This window comes from Scyliorhinus canicula, chromosome 7, assembly GCF_902713615.1.
Source record: "Scyliorhinus canicula chromosome 7, sScyCan1.1, whole genome shotgun sequence".
Lineage (NCBI taxonomy): Eukaryota > Metazoa > Chordata > Chondrichthyes > Carcharhiniformes > Scyliorhinidae > Scyliorhinus > Scyliorhinus canicula.
In genome coordinates, this window is record NC_052152.1 from 124,710,525 (window position 1) to 124,731,836 (window position 21,312).

The window sequence follows — 21,312 nt, forward strand, 5'->3', positions numbered from 1 at the left end:
AAGATGTGCGGGTTAGGTGGATTGGCCATGCTAAATTGCCCGTAGTGTCCTAATAAAAGTAAGGTTAAGGGGGGGGGGGGGGTTGTTGGGTTACGGGTATAGGGTGGATACGTAGGTTTGAGTAGGGTGATCATGGCTCGGCACAACATTGAGGGCCGAAGGGCCAGTTCTGTGCTGTACTGTTCTATGTTCTATTCTCTGGGAAGCCAGGGAAGAGATTGCAGAGCCTTTGTCCTTGATCTTTATGTCGTCTTTGTCGATAGGAATAGTGCCGGAAGACTGGAGGATAGCAAATGTTGTCCCCTTGTTCAAGAAGGGGAGTAGAGACAACCCTGGCAATTATAGACCTGTGAGCCTTACTTCGGTTGTGGGTAAAATGTTGGAAAAGATTATAAAAGATAGGGTTTATAATCATCTTGAAAAGAACAAGTTGATTAGCGATACTCAACACGGTTTTGTGAAGGGTAGGTCATGCCTCACAAACCTTATTGAGTTTTTTGAGAAGGTGACCAAACAGGTGGATGAGGGTAAAGCGGTTGATGTGGTGTATATGGATTTCAGTAAGGCGTTTGATAAGGTTCCCCACGGTAGGCTATTGCAGAAAATACGGAAGTATGGGATTGAAGGTGATTTAGCGGTTTGGATCAGTAATTGGCTAGCTGAAAGAAGACAGAGGGTGGTGGTTGATGGCAAATGTTCATCCTGGAGTTCAGTTACTAGTGGTGTACCGCAAGGATCTGTTTTGGGGCCACTGCTATTTGTCATTTTTATAAATGTTCTGGAAGAGGGTGTAGAAGGATGGGTTAGTAAATTTGGTCACTGGATAGACATATGGATGAAAATGGAATAGTGTAGGTCAGATAGGCTTCAGATGCTTTCACCGGTCGGCGCAACATCGAGGGCCAAAGGGCCCGTACTGCGCTGTAATGTTCTATGTTCTAACCTCTTGTGTACTGGAGCTACAATTCAGGTTCCCAATCCCCTGCTGAACTAGTTTAAACCCTCCCGAAGAGCATGAGCAAACATCCCACCCAGGATATTAGTACCCCTCTGGTCCAGGTGTAGACCATCCCGTTTGTAGAGGTCCCACCTACCCCAGAATGACACGAAGGTCGGTGGAGTTGTGAATAGTGCTTAAGGATGTTATAGGTTACAGAGGGACATAGATAAGCTGCAGAGCTGGGCTGAGAGGTGGCAGATGGAGTTTAATGCGAAAAAGTTTGAGGTGGTTCACTTTGGAAGGAGTAACAGGAATGCAGAGTACTGGGCTAATGGCAAGATTCTTCGTAGTGTAGATGAACAGAGAGATCTCGGCATCCAGGTACATAAACCCCTGAAAGTTGCCACCCAGGTTAATAGGGCTGTTAAGAAGGCATATGGTGTGCTAGCCTTTATCAGTAGGGGAATTGAGTTTCGGAGCCACGAGGTCATGCTGCAGCTGTACAAAACTCTGGTGCGACCGCACCTGGAGTACTGCGTGCAGTTCTGGTCACCACATTTTTGGAAGGATGTGGAAGCTTTGGAAAGGGTTCAGAGGAGACTTACTAGGATGTTGCCTGGTATGGAGGGAAGGTCTTACGAGGAAAGGTTCAGGGACTTGAGGTTGTTTTCGTTAGAGAGGAGAAGGCTGAGAGGTGACTTAATAGGGACATATAAGATAGTCAGAGGGTTAGAGAGGGTGGACAGTGAGAGTCTTTTTCCTCGGATGGTGATGACCAACATGAGGGGACATAGCTTTAAATTGAGGGCTGGTAGATACAGGACTGATGTCAGAGGCAGTTTCTTTACTCAGAGAGTAGTAGGGGTGTGGAACGCCCTGCCTGCAACAGTAGTAGACTCGCCAAATTTAAGGGCATTTAAGTGGTCACTGGATAGACATATGGATGAAAATGGAATAGTGTAGGTCAGATAGGCTTCAGATGCTTTCACCGGTCGGCGCAACATCGAGGGCCGAAGGGCTCGTAATGCGCGGTAATGTTCTATGTTCTAACCTCTTGTGTACTGGAGCTACAATTCAGGTTCCCAATCCCCTGCTGAACTAGTTTAAACCCTCCCGAAGAGCATTAGCAAACGTCCCCCCCAGGATATTAGTACCCCTCTGGTCCAGGTGTAGACCATCCCGTTTGTAGAGGTCCCACCTACCCCAGAATGAGCCCCAATTATCCAGGAATCTGAAACCCTCCCTCCTGCACCATCCCTGCAACCACGTGTTCAACTGCTCTCTCTCCCTATTCCTCTACTCGCTAGCACGTGGCACGGGTAACAACCCAGAGATAATAACTCTGTTTGTTCTAGTTCTAAGTTTCCACCCTAGCTCCCTGAATTCCTGCCTTACATCCCGATCCCTTTTCCTACCTATGTCGTTGGTACCTATGTGGACCATGACTTGGGGCTGCTCCCCCTCCCCCTTAAGGATCCCGAAAACACGATCCGAGACATAGCGGACTCTGGCACCTGGGAGGCAACACACCAACCGTGAGTCTCTCTCGTTCCCACAGAAACTCCTATCTATCCCCCTAACTATGGAGTCTCCAATTACTAATGTGAAAGGGAGGTACAGACCAGACAAAAAGAAAAGGAGAGAGAGAAAAAAGAAAAAGAGACTTTGAACTTCGGAAACTGGCCATGAAAAATGAACGTCAGTTAAAATTGGCAGAGGTAAAGAGAAAAGTACAGTCTGAGGATAATAATGAGGATAGTGATAAATAGCTAGAGTTTTGCAGTCAAAGGCTGGGTGGGGATCTATTTAAATATGTCCAAGCATTGCCAAGGTTTGATGAGAAGGATGTAGAAGCCTTTTTCATTTCATTTGAGAAGGTGGCTAAACAAATGAAATGGCCACAGGACATGTGGATACTACTGATTCAAACAAAGCTAGTAGGTCGAGAGAGTGAAGTGTTTGCATCACCATCAGAGGAGGTATCTGGGATGTATGAGGAGGTCAAAAAATCCACCTGAAGTGCATATGAACCAGTGCCTAAAGTCCACAGACAAAGGTTTGGAAATTTAAGGAAAGAACCTAGTCAAACATACATAGAACAAAGAATACAGCACAGGAACAGCTCTTTCGGCCCTCCAAGCCTGTACCAGCCATGATACCAACATTTGTCAAAACCCTCAGTACTTCTTTGCGCCATATCCCTCTGTATCCATCCTATCCATGGATTTGTCAAGATGACTTTTGAATGCCGTTAATGTATCTGCTTCCACAACCTACCCTGGAACCACGTTCCAGGCACTCACCACCTTCTGCGTAAAAAACCTGCTTTGCACATTTAAAGTGCATTGGGGCAAGTTGAGAACAGATGTGTGAGGCAAGTTTTTTTTACACAGAGGGTGGTAAATATATGGGACACGCTGCCTGGGGATATGGTGGGAGCAGATACAATAGCCAATAGCGATATTTAAGGGCAAATAGACAAATATATGAAAAGGGTGGGAATGGAAGGATATGGACTCCGTTTTAGTTTAGACAGGTGCCATGATCGGCGCAGGCCTTGAGGGCCGATGGGCCTGTTTTTGTGCTGTATCGTTCTTTGTTTTCCTGGCTGCTGGTAAGGTCTTCCAGTCCTTTGATGTCTGCGATGTTTTGCAATCGTTGCCAATCCTGCCGCTGGGCAACTGGCAGGACCGAAAGATCCCACTCTGCAGGAAGCAACGGAAAATATCACCCAAGGTTCCAAGGCTTTAATCAAGCAAAATAGTTTGCAGACAAAGCAGTCAAAAATGCAAAAATGAGGGAACAATGCAGTCACAATTCTCCATCCGATAAACTAACATCAAGAATTAACAGAGGGTTAGATAGGGTGGACAGCGAGAGCGAGAGCCTTCTCCCGCAGATGGAGGTGGCTAGCACGAGGGGACATAGCCTTAAATTGAGGGGTAATAGATATAGGACAGAGGTCAGAGGTGGGTTTTTTACGCAATGAGTGGTGAGGCCGTGGAATGCCCTACCTGCAACAGTAGTGAACTCGCCAACATTGAGGGCATTTAAAAATTTATTGGATAAGCATATGGATGATAAGGGCATAGTGTAGGTTAGATGGCCTTTAGTTATTTTCCATGTCGGTGCAACATCGAGGGCCGAAGGGCCTGTACTGCGTTGTATCGTTTTATGTTCTATGTAAACATAAATTAGCAAGCAAACTGCAATTGAACACTCAAGATGCCTTTTAAATGGCAGACACATCAAAACAGATCCTCCACATTTCCTCAGTGATCACTGAGCTGGAAAAAAGTCCTTTAAACCTCAAGAGGGATTTCATCTCTTCTCCTTCCGAGATAACAGCTTTTCACAGACACTCTAATGTATTCTGCCCCAATGACTGGCCTTTTAACCTTATCAAATGAAGCTGATATGTTACAAATTATGATCGCCATTGTATTGAAAAAAACCATTTGACTGAAGAAACATTACCTGTGAACTATTCCCATCAAAGATCACATGGACTGCTGTTTTTACTTCAGAAATCCTGTCTTTCATTGCCATTCCCTGGAAATGAACAAAACAATCCTCAATTTCGCAAAGGAATGGTTTACTATTCCGGAAATTCTTATGTTAATACCATTTAGATTGTAGCCTATCTAATTTAAATTTATTAAGATTTTTTTAAATACAAATTTAGAGTACCCAACCATTTTTTCCAATTAAGGGGCTATTTAACGTGGCCAATCCACCGACCCTGCACATATTTAGGTTGCAGGGGCTAAACCCACGCAAACACGGGGAGACCAATTTAAATTATCCCCTGAAATTCAACAATTCAGTAATTTGCCAAATCAAAAACATTCAAGATGCAAAACAAGTTTGTAATGTTATTTGACAAGTAAACCTATAGTCACGCTGCACATTCAAATTTAACCAGCGGGATTCTCCATTCGAAGCGAAGGGCTGGATTCACCGATTTTGCAGCAAAGTGCCGATGCCAGTGTGGGAACTGTGGCATTTTGCGGCAGAAGAAACAGCGCAAGCCCAACGATTCAGCCACTTTAAATGGACTAGCACCTTCAACATATGGACGCAATCAATTCCATGGAAAATGGTGCCAGATTCGCCAGGTCCGTGATTGGCGCTCATGAGGCTCACACGCCGCAGCCGCACTGAAACGGTCCGTCCCCACACACACATCCCAGCCAACAAGATGGCTGGAAGGAGAGCAGAGCCACGGTTCAGGAACACTGAGCTGGACACCCTCCTGGATGGCATCGAGGAGAGATGGATGACCCTATAACCTGGCTCGGGAGGAATGCCGTTAGCCACCGCTGTTCGCCTTCCCTGGGCACAGGTGGGAGAGGCAGTCAGCGCTGTGGGAAGCGTTGCCCGGACTGGCATGCAGTGCCGCAAAAAACTCCACGAGCTCCTCAATGCAGCCAGGGTGAGTCGGTTGCTCCATGCCCCTGGCGCTAACACCACCCCACCCCCCCACCCCACATACACCCGTAACTTGGCACCTCCCCCACATGCGATAACCCATTCCATCCGCCATGGCCGGGTCCGAAGCCACAGGCCACCATCCACCCAACCCCTGGGCTGCATGCATCGGACTGTCTAACGGTGTCGTTGTTTGTGTTCGTGACCCCCCCCCCCCCCTCCCCCCTCCGCACCCAGGAGAAGCCTGCACACAACCAGCGGGAGTGGAAGAAGACTGGAAGGGGACCAGCAGACCTGCGACTCCCTCACCAAGCCCGAGCAGAGGGCACTGGATGTGGTCGGCGGCCCGGAGGAAAGGGAGGTCACCGAGGTGGAGTTCACCGGCGGGCGAGGAACTGAACTTGGTTGCGGAACCCCATCACACGTGTGTGGACACCCACAACCCCCTCAACCCACACCCCCCTCAACCCACACCTCCATCACCCCCCTCAGACCCGCATTGTCCCCCACACATCCCTGGTCTGCTGACTAATCATACATGTCGTCGTGAGTCTTACAGGACCTGCCGGAGATGGAGCCGGTCCATCTGGAGTCCCCAGCAAGTGCCAGAGCCGGTGCCCCCCAGGCAGCCGAGCACTGACGGGGAGAGCAGCCCAAACACCAGCCCTCCGCCTGAGAATAAAGCTCGTAGTCTCAAATGTGGAGAAGGTGCTTTATTGTGAATTCGTTCTCTCGTCAGAGCTTAACTGACGGCTACCTCAAATGCTGCCTGCTTCTGTGTCTGTGTCCTGCTGCGAGTTCTGCCTTCCGTGAAGTGTGTCGTCACTTCCTGTCCCTGTGTATATACAGCTCTCCTGTGCTCCCTCTAGTGCTTGCTCAGTTAGAACATAGAACATAGAACGATACAGCGCAGTACAGGCCCTTCGGCCCTCGATGTTGCACCGACATGGGAAGTCAAAAACTAAAGGCCATCTAACCTACACTATGCCCTTATCATCCATATGCTTATCCAATAAACTTTTAAATGCCCTCAATGTTGGCGAGTTCACTACTGTTGCAGGTAGGGCATTCCACGGCCTCACCACTCTTTGCGTAAAAAAACCCACCTCTGACCTCTGTCCTATATCTATTACCCCTCAATTTAAGGCTATGTCCCCTCGTGCTAGCCACCCCCATCCGCGGGAGAAGGCTCTCGCTGTCCACCCTATCTAACCCTCTGATCATTTTGTATGCCTCTATTAAGTCACCTCTTAACCTTCTTCTCTCTAACGAAAACAACCTCAAGTCCATCAGCCTTTCCTCATAAGATTTTCCCTCCATACCAGGCAACATCCTGGTAAATCTCCTCTGCACCCGTTCCAAAGCTTCCACGTCCTTCCTATAATGAGGCGACCACAACTGTACGCAATACTCCAAATGCGGCCGTACTAGAGTTTTGTACAACTGCAACATGACCTCATGGCTCCGGAACTCAATCCCTCTACCAATAAAGGCCAACACACCATAGGCCTTCTTCACAACCCTATCAACCTGGGTGGCAACTTTCAGGGATCTATGTACATGGACACCGAGATCCCTCTGCTCATCCACACTACCAAGAATATTACCATTAGCCAAATATTCCGCATTCCTGTTATTCTTTCCAAAGTGAATCACCTCACACTTCTCCACATTAAACTCCATTTGCCACCTCTCAGCCCAGCTCTGCACCTTATCTATGTCCCTCTGTAACCTGCAACATCCTTCCGCACTGTCTACAACTCCACCGACTTTAGTGTCGTCTGCAAATTTACTCACCCATCCTTCTGCGCCCTCCATTTATAAAATGTTTTTTATAATTTGTCATTTATAAAAATGACAAACAGCAACGGCCCCAGAACAGATCCTTGTGGTACGCCACTCATAACTGAACTCCATTCTGAACATTTCCCATCAACCACCACTCTCTGTCTTCTTTCAACTAGCCAATTTCTGATCCACATCTCTAAATCACCCTCAATCCCCAGCCTCCGTGTTTTCTGCAATAGCCGACCGTGGGGAACCTTATCAAACGCTTTACTGAAATCCATATACACCACATCAACTGCTCTACCCTCGTCTACCTGTTCAGTCACCTTCTCAAAGAACTCAATAAGGTTTGTGAGGCATGACCTACCCTTCACAAAACCATGCTGACTGTCCCTAATCATATTATTCCTATCTAGATGATTATAAATCGTATCTTTTATAATCCTCTCCAAGACCTTACCCACCACAGATGTTAGGCTAACCGGCCTATAGTTACCGGGGTTATCTCTACTCCCCTTCTTGAACAAAGGGACCACATTTGCTATCCTCCAGTCCTCTGGCACTATTCCTGTAGCCAATGATGACCTAAAAATCAAAGCCAAATGCTCAGCAATCTCTTCCCTGGCTTCCCAGAGAATCCTAGGATAAATCCCATCCGGCCCCGGGGACTTATCTATTTTCACCTTGTCCAGAATTGCCAACACTTCTTCCCTACGCACCTCAATGCCATCTATTCTAATAGCCTTGGTCTCAGCATTCTCCTCCACAATATTATCTTTTTCCTGAGTGAATACTGACGAAAAGTATTCATTTAGTATCTCGCTTATCTCCTCAGCCTCCACTCACAACTTCCCACCACTGTCCTTGACTGGCCCTACTCTTACCCTAGTCATTCTTTTATTCCTGACATACCTATAGAAAGCTTTTGGGTTTTCCTTGATCCTGCCTGCCAAAGACTTCTCATGTCCCCTCCTTGCTCGTCTCAGCTCTCTCTTTAGATCCTTCCTCGCTTCCTTGTAACTATCAAGCGCCCCAACTGAAACTTCACGCCTCATCTTCACATAGGCCTCCTTCTTCCTCTTAACAAGAGATTCCACTTCTTTGGTAAACCACGGTTCCCTCACTCGACCCCTTCCTCCCTGCCTGACTGGTACGTATTTATCAAGAACATGCAATAGCTGTTCCTTGAACAAGCTCCACATATCCAGTGTGCCCAACCCTTGCAGCCTACTTCTCCAACCAATACATCCTAAGTCATGTCTAATGGCATCATAATTGCCCTTCCCCCAGCTATAACTCTTGCCCTGCGGGGTATACTTATCCCTTTCCATCACTAACGTAAAGGTCACCGAATTGTGGTCACAATTTCCAAAGTGCTCACCTACCTTCAGATCTAACACCTGGCCTGGTTCATTACCCAAACCAAATCCAATGTGGCCTCGCCTCTTGTTGGCCTGTCAACATATTGTGTCAGGAAACCCTCCTGCACACATTGTACAAAGAATGACCCATCTAATGTACTCGAACTATATCTTTTCCAGTCAATATTTGGAAAGTTAAAGTCTCCCAAAAAAAAAGTTGTATTGCATCTACTCAGATCTACGATCACCACATCCCCCCTTTTTTCTTTACATATTTTCTGTACATCGTTAAAGAAAATTGTACAAAACAGTTACTTATGATATGTGTATCTATACAAGTGATGGTGCTATTGCATATTTTACAAAGCCAATTTATATTTATGAGTCCACTCAATAAAAACATTTATGAGTCCATACTTGATGAATTTGTTAACTGAGTTTTTTTCTTTTGTTGTTGACGTAGTGAATGTTGTCGGTGTTCTTGTTATTTTACGTAACCAATGCGTCATCCCGAGGTGTTTGCATGGTCGAACCACTGATGTTGACTGACATGGACTTTTTTCTGTGCGTGTGGTATCGATTTATTATGTCATCTGCCTTGAAAGCTGTTGCTTGCTTGTTCTGGAGCAGATGTGAGTGTGTGCGATTCGTTGTCATCCCATGGCATGTTTGTAGTCTTGTCATTGTTTTGCAGTGTGCTGTGGCATTGTCCTTCATGTGCAGAGTTGTACCATTTTGTACAAGTCGTTGTTTCATTGCTGTTGTTTCTGTCGTTCCTGTCTTTGTTTTCATTGCCATTCTTGTTGCTGTTTTAGTCGTTTCTGTCTTTGTTGTTGTCGCTATCTTTGTTATGCTTCTTGTTGGTTTTGTTGTTCTTCTTGCAGTTTTTGTTGTTGTGCTTGTAGTTTTTGTTGGTGCTGTTGTTGGTCTGGTTTCTGCAGTGCTTCTTGCGATTTTTGTTGTCCTTGTCGCGCTTCATGCTGCTTTTGTTCTTGCTGTTGTTGTTCTCGTTTCTGCTGTGCCTCTTGTGGCTTTTGTTTTTCTTGTTATGCTCAATGAGTGTCCCATGTGGATAATTTGAGTCATTAAACGTTTTGCCCCGAGAATGGTGAGAATGATCTGATGTTGCATCGATGCTGGTGACATCAGTCATTTGTGGAGGATTTGATTCCTCATCTTTGCTTTCTTGGTGCTCCTCTTCTGGAGTCAAATTCTTCACGATTTCATTTGACGCGGTCTCTCTGGACTCTTGGTGCTCCTCTTCCGGAGTCAAAATCTTCATGATTTTAATTGACGTGGTCTCTCTGGACTCTTGGCGCTCCTCTTCCGGAGTCAAAATCTGTATGATTTCTTTTGGCGTGGTCTCACTGGACTCTTGGTGGTCCTCTTCTGGAGTCAAAATCTGCATGGTTTCTATTGGCGTTGTCTCTCTGGACTCTTGGGTGGCCCGACTCTGTGCTTCTGTACAGACAAGCTGAGAACTGTCGGTCACGCTGTGATCCTGTACGTCGAGTGTGATCACCTTGTCACTGTTTTCGCATGCAGTGGGTAGATGTACATTGTCTTTTTCTTGTTTATGTGAGCTTGGTAGACTTTCATAGTCTGCTTGCGGTTGCTCAGATACGGCGGGTTGACCTTCATGGAATTGTTCATGCATGTTCATGCATGGTATTGTTCAGCAAACAGGGAGTGTTTGCTTGCTTCCCTTTTGGAGTCTTTCATCACTCTCACTGTGGAGCCTGTTATCGCTCTCTCCGTGGAGTCTTTCTGTGCTCTCTGTGTGGCGTCGTCTTCTTCTTGGGTATTGCGGTCATCCAATGTATCGACGATCTGCCATGGCACCATGGTGTTGAATTCATCTACCACGAATAGATTTGTGTTGAGCTTTGCGACCGTGTCGCTGAAGCTGTGATCAGCATATCCGAATAACTCAGCCATGTCTGAGTAGTATTCTTCGAAAACCAAATCACCTTGGTTGGATTCATCTACCACGAGTAGATTAGTGTTGAGCTTTGCGACCGTGTCGCTGATGCTGTGATTAGCATATCCGAATAACTCAGCCATGTCTGAGTAGTAATCTTCGAAAAACAAATCATCTTTTGTTGTTTTGGAACTCTTTTTGTTCTCTTCACTTTGGGTGGTGCAGACTGATTTTTCCAGGGTGTTGTGAGAGTTGTTTTTAACTGCTGGTTTAAGGTCAGGCGTTTTTCTGTGGTCTAAGGCAAGAAAATTTGGTTTTACAGCTTTAAGTATTTTGTTTTCAATTTTCGGGCATTTCCCTTTTAAGTAGGCGTGGTCCGGATGTTCAGACGTCATGACGCTCGTGACGTCATGCGTAGGAATCAATTGCGCATGTGCAAATCGGCCTTCCTTCACTGTGCGGGTTTGTGTCCACTGCGCATGCGCGCCCTGCGCATGCGCATAACGATCCGCGACCAAAACATTTTGAAACTGCGCATGCGCGGCTTGCGCATGCGCATAATGATCAGCAATACAAACTTTTTTAAACTGCGCATGCGCAGCTGGCGCATGCGCATAATGATAAACGGGTGATTGTAACTGCGCATGTGCGGCTTCCATTTCCTGTGCATGCGCAGACGCAGTTTGTAGTTCTTTGTCCGCCCGAGGCTGCAAAAGGTGGTCCGACGCCATTTTATCGTGGATTTCAGCGTTTTTTCTTTCTAAAAGTTGTAAGTTACCTTTTCCTTTCGATCTGGACTGGATTTCAGCATTTTGGCTTTGTGAAAAATTCAAGTTATTTCTTTTTGATCTGAACTTTTCACTCGCGATTTCTTGACTGAACCCTTTCATTTTGTAGAGTTTTGCATCACTCAGTCTCTGTGCAGTTTGGCCTCTGAACATACCATGCTGTTCAAATTTCTTACAGTACTCTTCAAATTTGTTTAGTATTGTTTGTAAGCTGTTGCTGTCTTCATCTTTTGAGTATTTAAATCCATTATATACTTTCCTAGCTTCATGTCCTGCGATGAGCATTGCTATTTTAATTTCATCTGAGGCTGCTGCTACATCATTAGCTATGATATATAAATCAAACCACTGTTTAAACATTTTCCAGACATTTCTTACATTGCCAGTCGTGTCCAGCTGAGGTGGGTATCCAAGCCACATCCTCGAATCAGCGATGTCTTCCCAAGTCGAATGTCCAGTAGGAGATTTCCATGCAATTTGGTTCTTTCTGTGTCTGCAGCTGAGTTGGCCTGTAGTAAGCGTCTGAAGCCAATCCTGGTACCATGTGTTGTTCCTCGTGTCTTAATAAAGCTCGCAGCCTCAAATGTGGAGAAGATGCTTTATTATGAATTTGTTCTCTCTTCAGGGATAAACTTACGGCTACCTCAAATGCTGCCTGCTTGTGTGTCTGTGTCCTGCTGCGAGTTCTGCCTTCCGTGAAGTGTGTTGTCACTTCCTGTCCCTGTGTATATATATAGCTCTCCTGTGCTCCCCTTAGTGCTTGCTCAGTTGTATTGCATCTACTCAGATCTACGATCACCACACAGCTGGAGTCCCCAGCCAGTGCCAGAGCCGGTGCCCCCCAGACAGCCGAGCACTGATGGGGAGAGCAGCCCAAACACCAGCCCTCCGCCTGAGACTAGGGATACCCCAGAGCTCGGGTCGGAGGATGACACAGACCTTCCGTCACAGCTGTCTCGTACACCCCCCACCATCCCAGAGACTATCACCTTGGTTGGGCACATTAGTGAAGAGGCTCCTGGGACCCTATCTGGAGTGCACTACACATTGCATCCGGTACAGCAGGTGGAGGTAGGAGCACCCAAGAGGCCGGACGTTCGGAGGGCAGGCCAGCCCCAAGAACCAGCTGCCGTCAAGGCGGGTCTCGGCCTCTGGAACATCCAGTCCCAGCTACAGTGCTGATGCAGTCAGAGACCCAGGGACTACAAGAGGAGATGACAGCAGGCATCCAGCACCTGCAGGTGCAGGTAGAGGAGCTCATCCGCGTGTAGGAGCAGGGAGTCGTATCGGTCACGTGTGTCATCCAAGCCGACACCGCAAGGGTGGAATCCCCGATGGCTTCGGCTATGGATCAGCGTGTCCAAGGCCTGGGGCGTTCTATACAGGCGGTGCCTGAGGCCTAGGTCAGGGCTGCTCTCTCACAGGCAGCCATGTCCCAGAGCCACCTGGACATTGCAGCAGCACTCCTCAGCATGGTCCAGTCACAGCAGGCATTGGCTGGGAACATCGGCGGCGTTGCCCAGGAGCTGGCCGGCATTGCGCAGACCGCCTCCAGTCCCAGCAGGCGATCTCCAATATGCTGTATCATCTGGGATACCACCTAGGCGTCGTGTTAGGGCCCGTAAGGGCAGAAAGTTAGACACCAGTTAGGTTTGCATGGGTGCAGAGCACAGTGCATATTTCCGCACAATAAACACCTGTTAATACCGTTAAAAACTGCCTTGGTGCTCTGTCTGATGGGTGTGAGGGTGGGCTGGTCCGGGCTGGCCGGTGGGGGTTGGGGGGGGGGGGGGGTTGGGGTGGACACACGGGGAAACCAGTGCAGGCCTTGTGATATGTCCATGCCCACCGCCCCCCCCCTCCCCCCTCCCCCCTCCCGCCATGCCCCGACCGTCCCCAGCACCCGCAGCCCAGGGTTTCGACAGGACCGTCTGATGGGCTGAGCATGCAGGGATCACCAAGGTGGAAGATGCTACTCTGGGAAGGAGTCAGGCGTTGTCATACGATGTGGAACATCAGAGTTCATTGCAGAGTGGGTGGTCCTCCATCACATCTCCTCTATCACATGGTACAGACCCGCTGTCACTGTCCAGGGCCCACTGCTCGTAGTGCTGCAGGTATGTATAACGGAGGGGTGTCCAAGCGGAAGGTTTGACAATGTGGGAAGTGAGAACATAGAACATAGAACAGTACAGCACAGAACAGGCCCTTTGGCCCTCAATGTTGTGCCGAGCCATGATCACCCTACTCAAACCCACGTATCCACCCTATACCCGTAACCCAACAACCCCCCCCCCCTTAACCTTACTTTTATTAGAACACTACGGGCAATTTTGCATGGCCAATCCACCTAACCCGCACATCTTTGGACTGTGGGAGGAAACTGGAGCACCCGGAGGAAACCCACGCACACAGGGGGAGGACGTGTAGACTCCACACAGACAGTGACCCAGCCGGGAATCGAACCTGGGACCCTGGAGCTGTGAAGCATTTATGCTAACCACCATGCTACCCTGCTGCAGAGTCTGAGATGTGGGGCTGGATTCTCCGTTTTAGGGACTATGTCCCTACGCCGTCGTGAAAACCGTGGTCATTTATGCCAGAAAAACTGGTGTTAAAAGGCCACAGATTCACAGCCCTGCAGGGGGCTAGCTGGCAGCTGTCGTGGAGCTCGCCGTTATGGACCCCTGCACATCCGGCTCAGTGGCAGCATATGCGCACAGCGGGGGCCTCACCATGCTCCGTGGCAGACTCAGACTGCGGAAATAGTGCCCCCGATCAGCTGCTCACCCGACCCGGCCCACCCGCACAATAAAGACCCAGTCCCATATGAAGGCCCCCCCCCCCCCCCCCCCGCACACCGATCGGCCCGCCCCCAACTATGGTGGCCACAGACCGAGTCCACAGCCGCCTCGCGAGTGTCCCGAGCGGCAGAACCACATTAAAAGTGCGTCGTCGGGACTTTGGCTGGTCGGAGGCGGAGAATAGTGGGGCGGGCCTCCATAATGGCTGCAGATGGTGTATATGCGGCGCGCTCCCCGAGTACGCTGCTTTTCAGGGGGCAGAGAATTGCGGAACCAGCGGCGGTCCAAATTTCATGCTCGAAACTGGATTCTCCGCCCCCGAACGCGATTTCGGCCTCAGGTCGCAGAGAATCCAGCCCGTGGGGTCTGTGCCCTGGCTGTGGTGATCCACTGTGTTAACTGTGCGCACCTGTATTACGGAATGTACAGTAGGACCTACAGTACAGGTTCGCCGGTAGCCCCTGCCGGCTAGCTCCGCCCACAAGGAGCCGTATAAATAGGCATGACTCCTCCTGATCAGCCATTCTGCCAGCTGCAGTAGGAGGCCACGCATCTGACTGTAATAAAGTCACAGTTGTACCAATCTGAGTCTTTTGTGCAATTGATAGTGCATCACTGGCCAGCACCTCCCCCGTTCCCTCCTAGTCGGGGAACCTGGAGGGGATCAGAGCGTCCCGTGCTTGTCCCTGGCGATAACGGCGTGTGGCCTCCCCTGCTTGCCCGGGCCCCATGTCCTGCTCATCGTCCCCCTCCCCCGCATTCTCCTCATCGGATGAGGCTTGCACTTCCTCCTCATCTTCCGCCTCCAGCACATCGGCCCTCTGCTGACCGATGTTGTGGAGGATGCAGCAGGCCACCACGATGCAGGCGGCCTGTTCAGCATCATACTGGATGGCCCCTCCAGACCGGTCCAGGCACCTGAAGTGCATCTTCAGGATGCTAATTCACCGCTCGATCTGACTTCTGGTCGCTGTATGGCCATCGTTGTAGCGGTTCTCCGCGTCAGTCTGTGGCCTCCGGATAGCTATCATCAGCCATGGCCGCAGCAGGTAGCCCCTGTTGCCAAGGAGCCAACCATTAACCGGGGGTGTGCTCCTTGAACATGTCAGGGACTGCCGAGTGTGCGAGGATGAAGGAATCATGCGCAATGCCCGGGTATCAGGCGCAGAGGTGCACAGCTGATGGTCACAGACCAGCTGGATGTTCATTGGGTGGAACCACTTTCGGTTAGTGTAGAATGGCTTGTTATCCGCAGGTGCCTGTGGGGCGACATTCATCCCATCTATCACCCCCTGGTGGGCTTGGTCTACATCGAAATGGATGTTTTGTTCTGCCTGGGCATATAGGGCCTCCGTGAGGGCGCAGATGCACCTGGTATGTGAGATCTCGGACAGGACCCCACTCGGCGACTGGAAGGACCCCGTTGCATAGAGGTTGAGGGCGACCGTCACAGGTCGAATGACAAGCGGTGCCAGTACACACGAGACGGCAAGCGGCACCTCCTTGGTATCTCCTCACCCTGTTGGGTAGCAGGCCCTCCAGTCTGTTTAGCTGCCACCTGCCCCTCTGCAGCCAGTTCCTCTGCAGTCCGGTCCTCTGCTGGCCGCCCTGCTGCTGCCCACTCCACTCCGAGTGGCTTCTGCTCACACGGCCGCAGGACATCTCGCAGAGCTGCAACCATCACCACGGTGGCGACCATTGCTGGTTGAACGCCAAACACCATTGTCACATAGGGTGAAAGGCCAACATGTTAGCATAGTGCATACTCCCGTACCCAACAAGGTTCGGTGGTCTGCATGGTGGCCCAAGTTGACAGTGCGGGCTCCGTCCACACATGTCCCGCCCCCACCCCCGCACCACCGCCCCGTCAGTATGTGGCACCGTCAGTGTCGCTGGTCCTGATGCCCGTCTCTACTGCTAGGTCCCCCAGTGGGTGGCTGCCGGTTGGGTGGGGTGTTTGTAGGTGTGGGGGGGCCCGTTGTGGCAGGAGGTGGGATGCAGGGATGGGCGCACTCATACGGCCGGTGTCACTGTGTAGAACCAGGGTCCAAGTTGGGTGGTAAGTGCGCAGCAAGATTGACGCAGTCTGCTCGGCTTGTACCTCTTCCCCCCCCCCCCCCCCCCCCTCTCTCCCCCAGCACTTGCAGAGGGCCTCCTACCCCAGCCACGGCCAGTGTCCTGGCTGGTAGCCCTGAGTCACTTCACTCCGTGTCCGACCTCCTCTCTCTCACTCAGCAGCCACAACGTCAGGTTCACAATTTTTGAAATGTGGCCACCTAAAATGGCGTCCAGCAAAGGATGCTGGAAAAGTGGTCAAGCAGGCTTCAGGCAGATCAAATAAAAGCTACAGGAAATGGCTTTGCAGCATTCAAACAAATTCACAGCTTGATGCAAATAAAATAAGTAAAGGGCTACCTCCAGGCCACCAACAGAATCTATAGAGCTGTCTTGTTAATCACAATTGTTTACCAGACACAGCGGCACCTAACTTCCTTATTTGGAAGGACCTCCATGTTTCCAACACCTCAAGTATGGCCACTGAGTGCCCACCCCAAAATTGATGTGGCAGCCCCAGAATGGACTTTATCAATCAGGCTGACGAGCCCTGATCAATTGATTGACAAATGACCCAGAGACAGCCCACCAAAAGAGTCACAAAATTCAAACAGCATAAGAGTTACTGCACGGATTCATTCTTTCTCTTGAGCAGCAGTAACTAACAACGGTGACTTCCACCGGCCGACGAAGGAGACCATCCACACTACCGACAGAAGGAAGACCTGTGCCAGAAGAGAACCAGATTGATAACCAACTGACAGAGGACTACAAGACCGGAAAAACAGATAACAGGCCTGTATTTGCCTAGTGCTTGTCAGTCACTGCCAAGTTATTGTTACCTGTGCACCTAGTGCTTGTCAGTCACTGCCAAGTTACAAGTTACCTGTGCACCGAGGTCTGTGAGATCCTAGACAGGTCCCCACTCGGCACCTGAAAGGACCCCGTGGCGTAAAGGTTCAGGACAACTGCCACCTTGACAGCAACCGAGATCGGGTGTCCTCCCCTTACCCCCCGTAGTGACAGGTGCGCCATGATCTGGAAGATATGTCACACTGTTCCCCTGCTCAACCACTGTCTTCAACAGCATACCCAATTCGGCAGGTCCTCGAATGACAGGCGTGCCGGTACACTCAAGGCCTCATGGGGTGGCTCCTTCCCACCTCTTCGTCTTCGGCCTGATGGGTGGCTGGCTCTCCATCCTTACCAGCTACCTCCTGTTCCTCTGGGGCAGGTTCTGCTTCTGCAGAGTCCACCTCGAGCTGGCTGTTCCAGCTCATACACCCCAGGGCTTCAGCAACTAGAATGAAGGCAACCATTCCTGGTTGAATTCCGAAGTCCATTGTCTGGCGGAGGTGAAAGGCATGGTAGCATTGTGCATATTCCCCATACCCAACCAGGTCCACCAGGTTACACAATGGCCACCATTTGCACTGCAGATCCTGCCCCCGTATGTCCGCACCCTCCCCCCCCCCCCCCCCCCACCCCACCCAACGCCCCCATTCCCACACCCACCGTCGGCATTTCCCTGTTACTCCGACCACCGCACCTCTGGCCCAGTTGGTGCCCAGCATCGTGGGGGGCCTCTGATCTGAGTGCCTGTCCCCACTGCCAGGGGTACTGCTGGCTGGCGCTACCCATGCCAGCAGTATGCTCTGCCGGACCCATCCAGTTCCCTCCTGCATGGTTTCCTGAGGGTGCTGCCCTTGGCAAGGAGTTGGTGGGATGTAGTATGCAATGTCAGGGGGGCACCCATACAGCCGGTGTCAATCTGCACAACAATGGGCCACAGTGGGTGGTCAATGGTGTGCAGAGCAAGATGTCTGCCTTGCAGGATGCGGCAATGACAGGTTGTGCCTGGACACCCTGAGAACAATAGGGGATTATCCCAACCCCATGGCCATCCCCTCATCACCCCCCAGTCACCACCCGCTGTTCCCTCCAGGCCTAACAGAGAAGAACAAAAAAAAATTACAGCACAGGAACAGGCCCTTCGACCCTCCAACCCTGCGCTGATCCAGATGCTCAATCTCAAACTGTCGCCTATTTTCTAAGGATCTGTATCCCTCTGCTCCCTGCCCATTCATGTATCTGTCTAGATACATCTTAAATGACCCTTCAATAAGAGGCACCCCTCCAGCCTGCCCTGCCAGTGGCAGGACTGGCATCCCACAATCATGCCTCTGCATGTCCTACCTCCTCTCTCTCCCTAATCGGCCAAGGATGTTCCGATCTGTTCCGATTTTTGAAACCAAAAGTGAAACACGCCATTGGTAAACCCCACCCCACCGGCAGAGACGGAGCATCAGGAAGGACCCGGATAATATAACTTGATTAGATGGTATGGTTTGGGCTTGAATGAAAGTAAAACTGAAGAAGATTGTATAGCTAGAAGCTTCAGGGAGGTAGTTACGCCAAAGAATAAAGATAAATGGGTGACGGTGAGTGGGGCTGGGGGGAAGCAGTCAGTACAGGGATCCCCTGTGGTTGTTCCCCTTAGTAACAGGTATACCACTTTAGATACTGTTAGGGGGGACGACTTACCAGGGGTCAGCCATGGGGTACAGGTCTCTGGCACAGAGTCTGTCCCTGTTGCTCAGAAGGTAAGGGGAGAGAGGAGAAGATCATTAGTCATTGGACATTCCATAGTTAGGGGGCTAGATAGGAGATTCTGTGGGAACGAGAGACTCGCGGTTGGTGTGTTGCCTCCCAGGTGCCAGGGTCCGCTATGTCTCGGATCGTGTTTTCGGGATCCTTAAGGGGGAGCAGCCGCAAGTCGTGATCCACATAGGTACCAACGACATAGATAGGGATAGGGATGTAAGGCAGGAATTCAGGGAGCTATTGTGGAGACTTAGAGCTAGAACAGAGTTATTATCTCTGGGTTGTTACTCGTGCCACGTTCTAGCGAGTCGAGGAATAGGGAGAGAGAGCAGTTGAACACGTGGCTGCAGGGATGGTGCAGGAGGGAGGGTTTCAGATTCCTGGACAATTGGGGCTCATTCTGGGGTAGGTGGGACCTCTACAAACGGGATGGTCTACACCTGGACCAGAGGGGTACTAATATCCGGGGGGGGGGAGGTTTGCAAATGTTCTTCAGGAGATTTTAAACTAGTTCAGCAGGAGATTGGGAACCTGAATTGTAGCTCCAGTATACACCAGTTAGTCAGTTCAAAATCAATACTCATTTATTTACACACAGTCAATTATACTCATGCACAAACTCTACTAACTAAACTATCACAACTACTAAAAGCCTATACATAGCTTCGGGTGCCCACTCAGTCAGAGGAACAATGGCCGTTGTCCGGTTCTGAGGCTGTTGGCATCGAACTTGTGTAGAATAGTAGCTAGGAGCGTCTCTCTTGTAGTGTGCGTTGACTTCGGACTTACTTGTCTGGTGTGGCTGCTAGGCAGATCTCTCGCTGTTGAGAGCCAAGGCCAAGAAGAACGATTCTCTCTTGGGGGCTTCCTCTTATACCCCAAAGGGGCTTTGCGTGCTTTTGGGCGGTCCTTGAACTTGGTCCCAATTAATTGGACCATATCCTGATCATTGGTATCGATTTCCTCCAATAAAGGGGTGGCTGCCCTGATTGCTGGGCGGGCCCTAGGTGGCTGTTGGCCTGCTTTGTTTTAGTCTCCTCTGGCGCCGGGGTGCCTGCTTTGGTATCGTTTGCTTAAATGTTTCTCTTTTGTCCCTGGAGATGGCTTATTAGTATGCCAATGGATTCGCAGTATCGGTCTTGTCTGGGAGCTGCAAACTCCAATCCACAGACAAACCTTGCATCTGCTTGCTTTCTCAGCATTGTCCATTTTTCCCTTCATTCTCTGCAAGTGTCCATTTTGTAATCGGGACGTGGCCACCCCAGGTGGCTACAATACCATCTGGAGTCACAAAAGCTGAAATCTCCTTCGCCCAGTAACCTTTAAGTAAATCCAGTTTGTAAATAAAAGCTGATTGTCCCACTTTCTCAATGCAATCCTCCAAAAGTGGGATAGGATAAGAGTCTGTTCTTGTAACTGCATTAACCTTTCTATAGTCCACACACAACCGTTGAGTACCGTCTGGTTTAAGTACCATCACTATGGGTGAGCTCCATTGGCTGCAACCTACTTCATTTAAGCCATTTTGAAGCATACTCTCAATCTCTCTGTTAACCTGTGCCAATTTTAAAGGGTTAAGTCGACATGGATGTGGTTTGATTGGAACAGCATTTCCCACATCTACATTCTGTATCACCATGACAGTACTCCCCAATTTATCTCTACAAACTTGCCCATGTGATACCAATAACTCTTTCAGAACAGTTCATTTTTCCTCTGGAAAGGTTCTCAACAAAATATCCCAATTTTTAAGAACATTCCCGTTTTCCAATTTAACTTGAGGTATGTCAAATTCACAGTCATCTGGATTTGGTTCATCACTTTGAGTTAGAATCATTAAAACCTCCTTTTTCTCTCCTTCCCTTTCAAAGTAGCGTTTAAGCATGTTCACATGACACACTCGATGAGTCAATCTTCCATCTGGTGTTTTTACCACATAATTCACCTCACTTAATTTCCTTTCAATCTGATGAGATCCACCAAAACCTTGCTTTTAAACGTTCACCGACCACGGGTAACAATACTAAAACTTTATCTCCAATGGCGGATTTCTTGTCCGCTACCCGTTTCATCACATTTTTTTTTATAAATTTAGATTAGCCAATTATTTTTTTTTTCCAATTAAGGGGCAATTTAGCGTGGCCAATCCACCTACTCTGCACATTTTTGGGTTGTGGGGGCGAAACCCACGCAGGCACGGGGAGAACGTGCAAACTCCACACGGACAGTGACCCAGAGCCGGGATCGAACCTGGGACCTCAGCGCCGTGAGGCGGTTGTGCTAACCACTAGGCCACCGTGCTGCCCTCGTTTCATCACATTTTCTGCAACTTTTAAATGTTGTCTCGCCAATTCACCTGCTCTATTTAATTGTTCCCTAAAATGTGACACGTAATCCAGGGAAGGGGGGAAAGGAGTAGAACATTAGTCATTGGAGACTCCATAGTAAGGGGGATAGATAGGAGATTCTGTGGGAACGAGAGAGACTCACGGTTGGTGTGTTGCCTCCCAGGTGCCAGGGTCCGCGATGTCTCAGATCGTGTTTTCGGGATCCTTAAGGGGGAGGGGGAGCAGCCCCAAGTCGTGGTCCACATAGGTACCAACGACATAGGTAGGAAAAG

General features: G+C 49.6%; 1 protein-coding gene across 1 annotated transcript in view; it reads right to left on the reverse strand.

Annotated features, from left to right (window-relative positions):
* The window catches only part of LOC119969126 (synaptonemal complex protein 2-like), a 458,660-nt gene that overhangs the window by 49,580 nt on the left and 387,768 nt on the right, over nucleotides 1–21,312 (reverse strand). Inside the window, exon 16 of the mRNA XM_038802343.1 lies at nucleotides 4,418–4,492. Coding sequence (XP_038658271.1) covers nucleotides 4,418–4,492 — 75 coding nt within the window. The remainder of the gene's footprint in view (nucleotides 1–4,417; nucleotides 4,493–21,312) is intronic.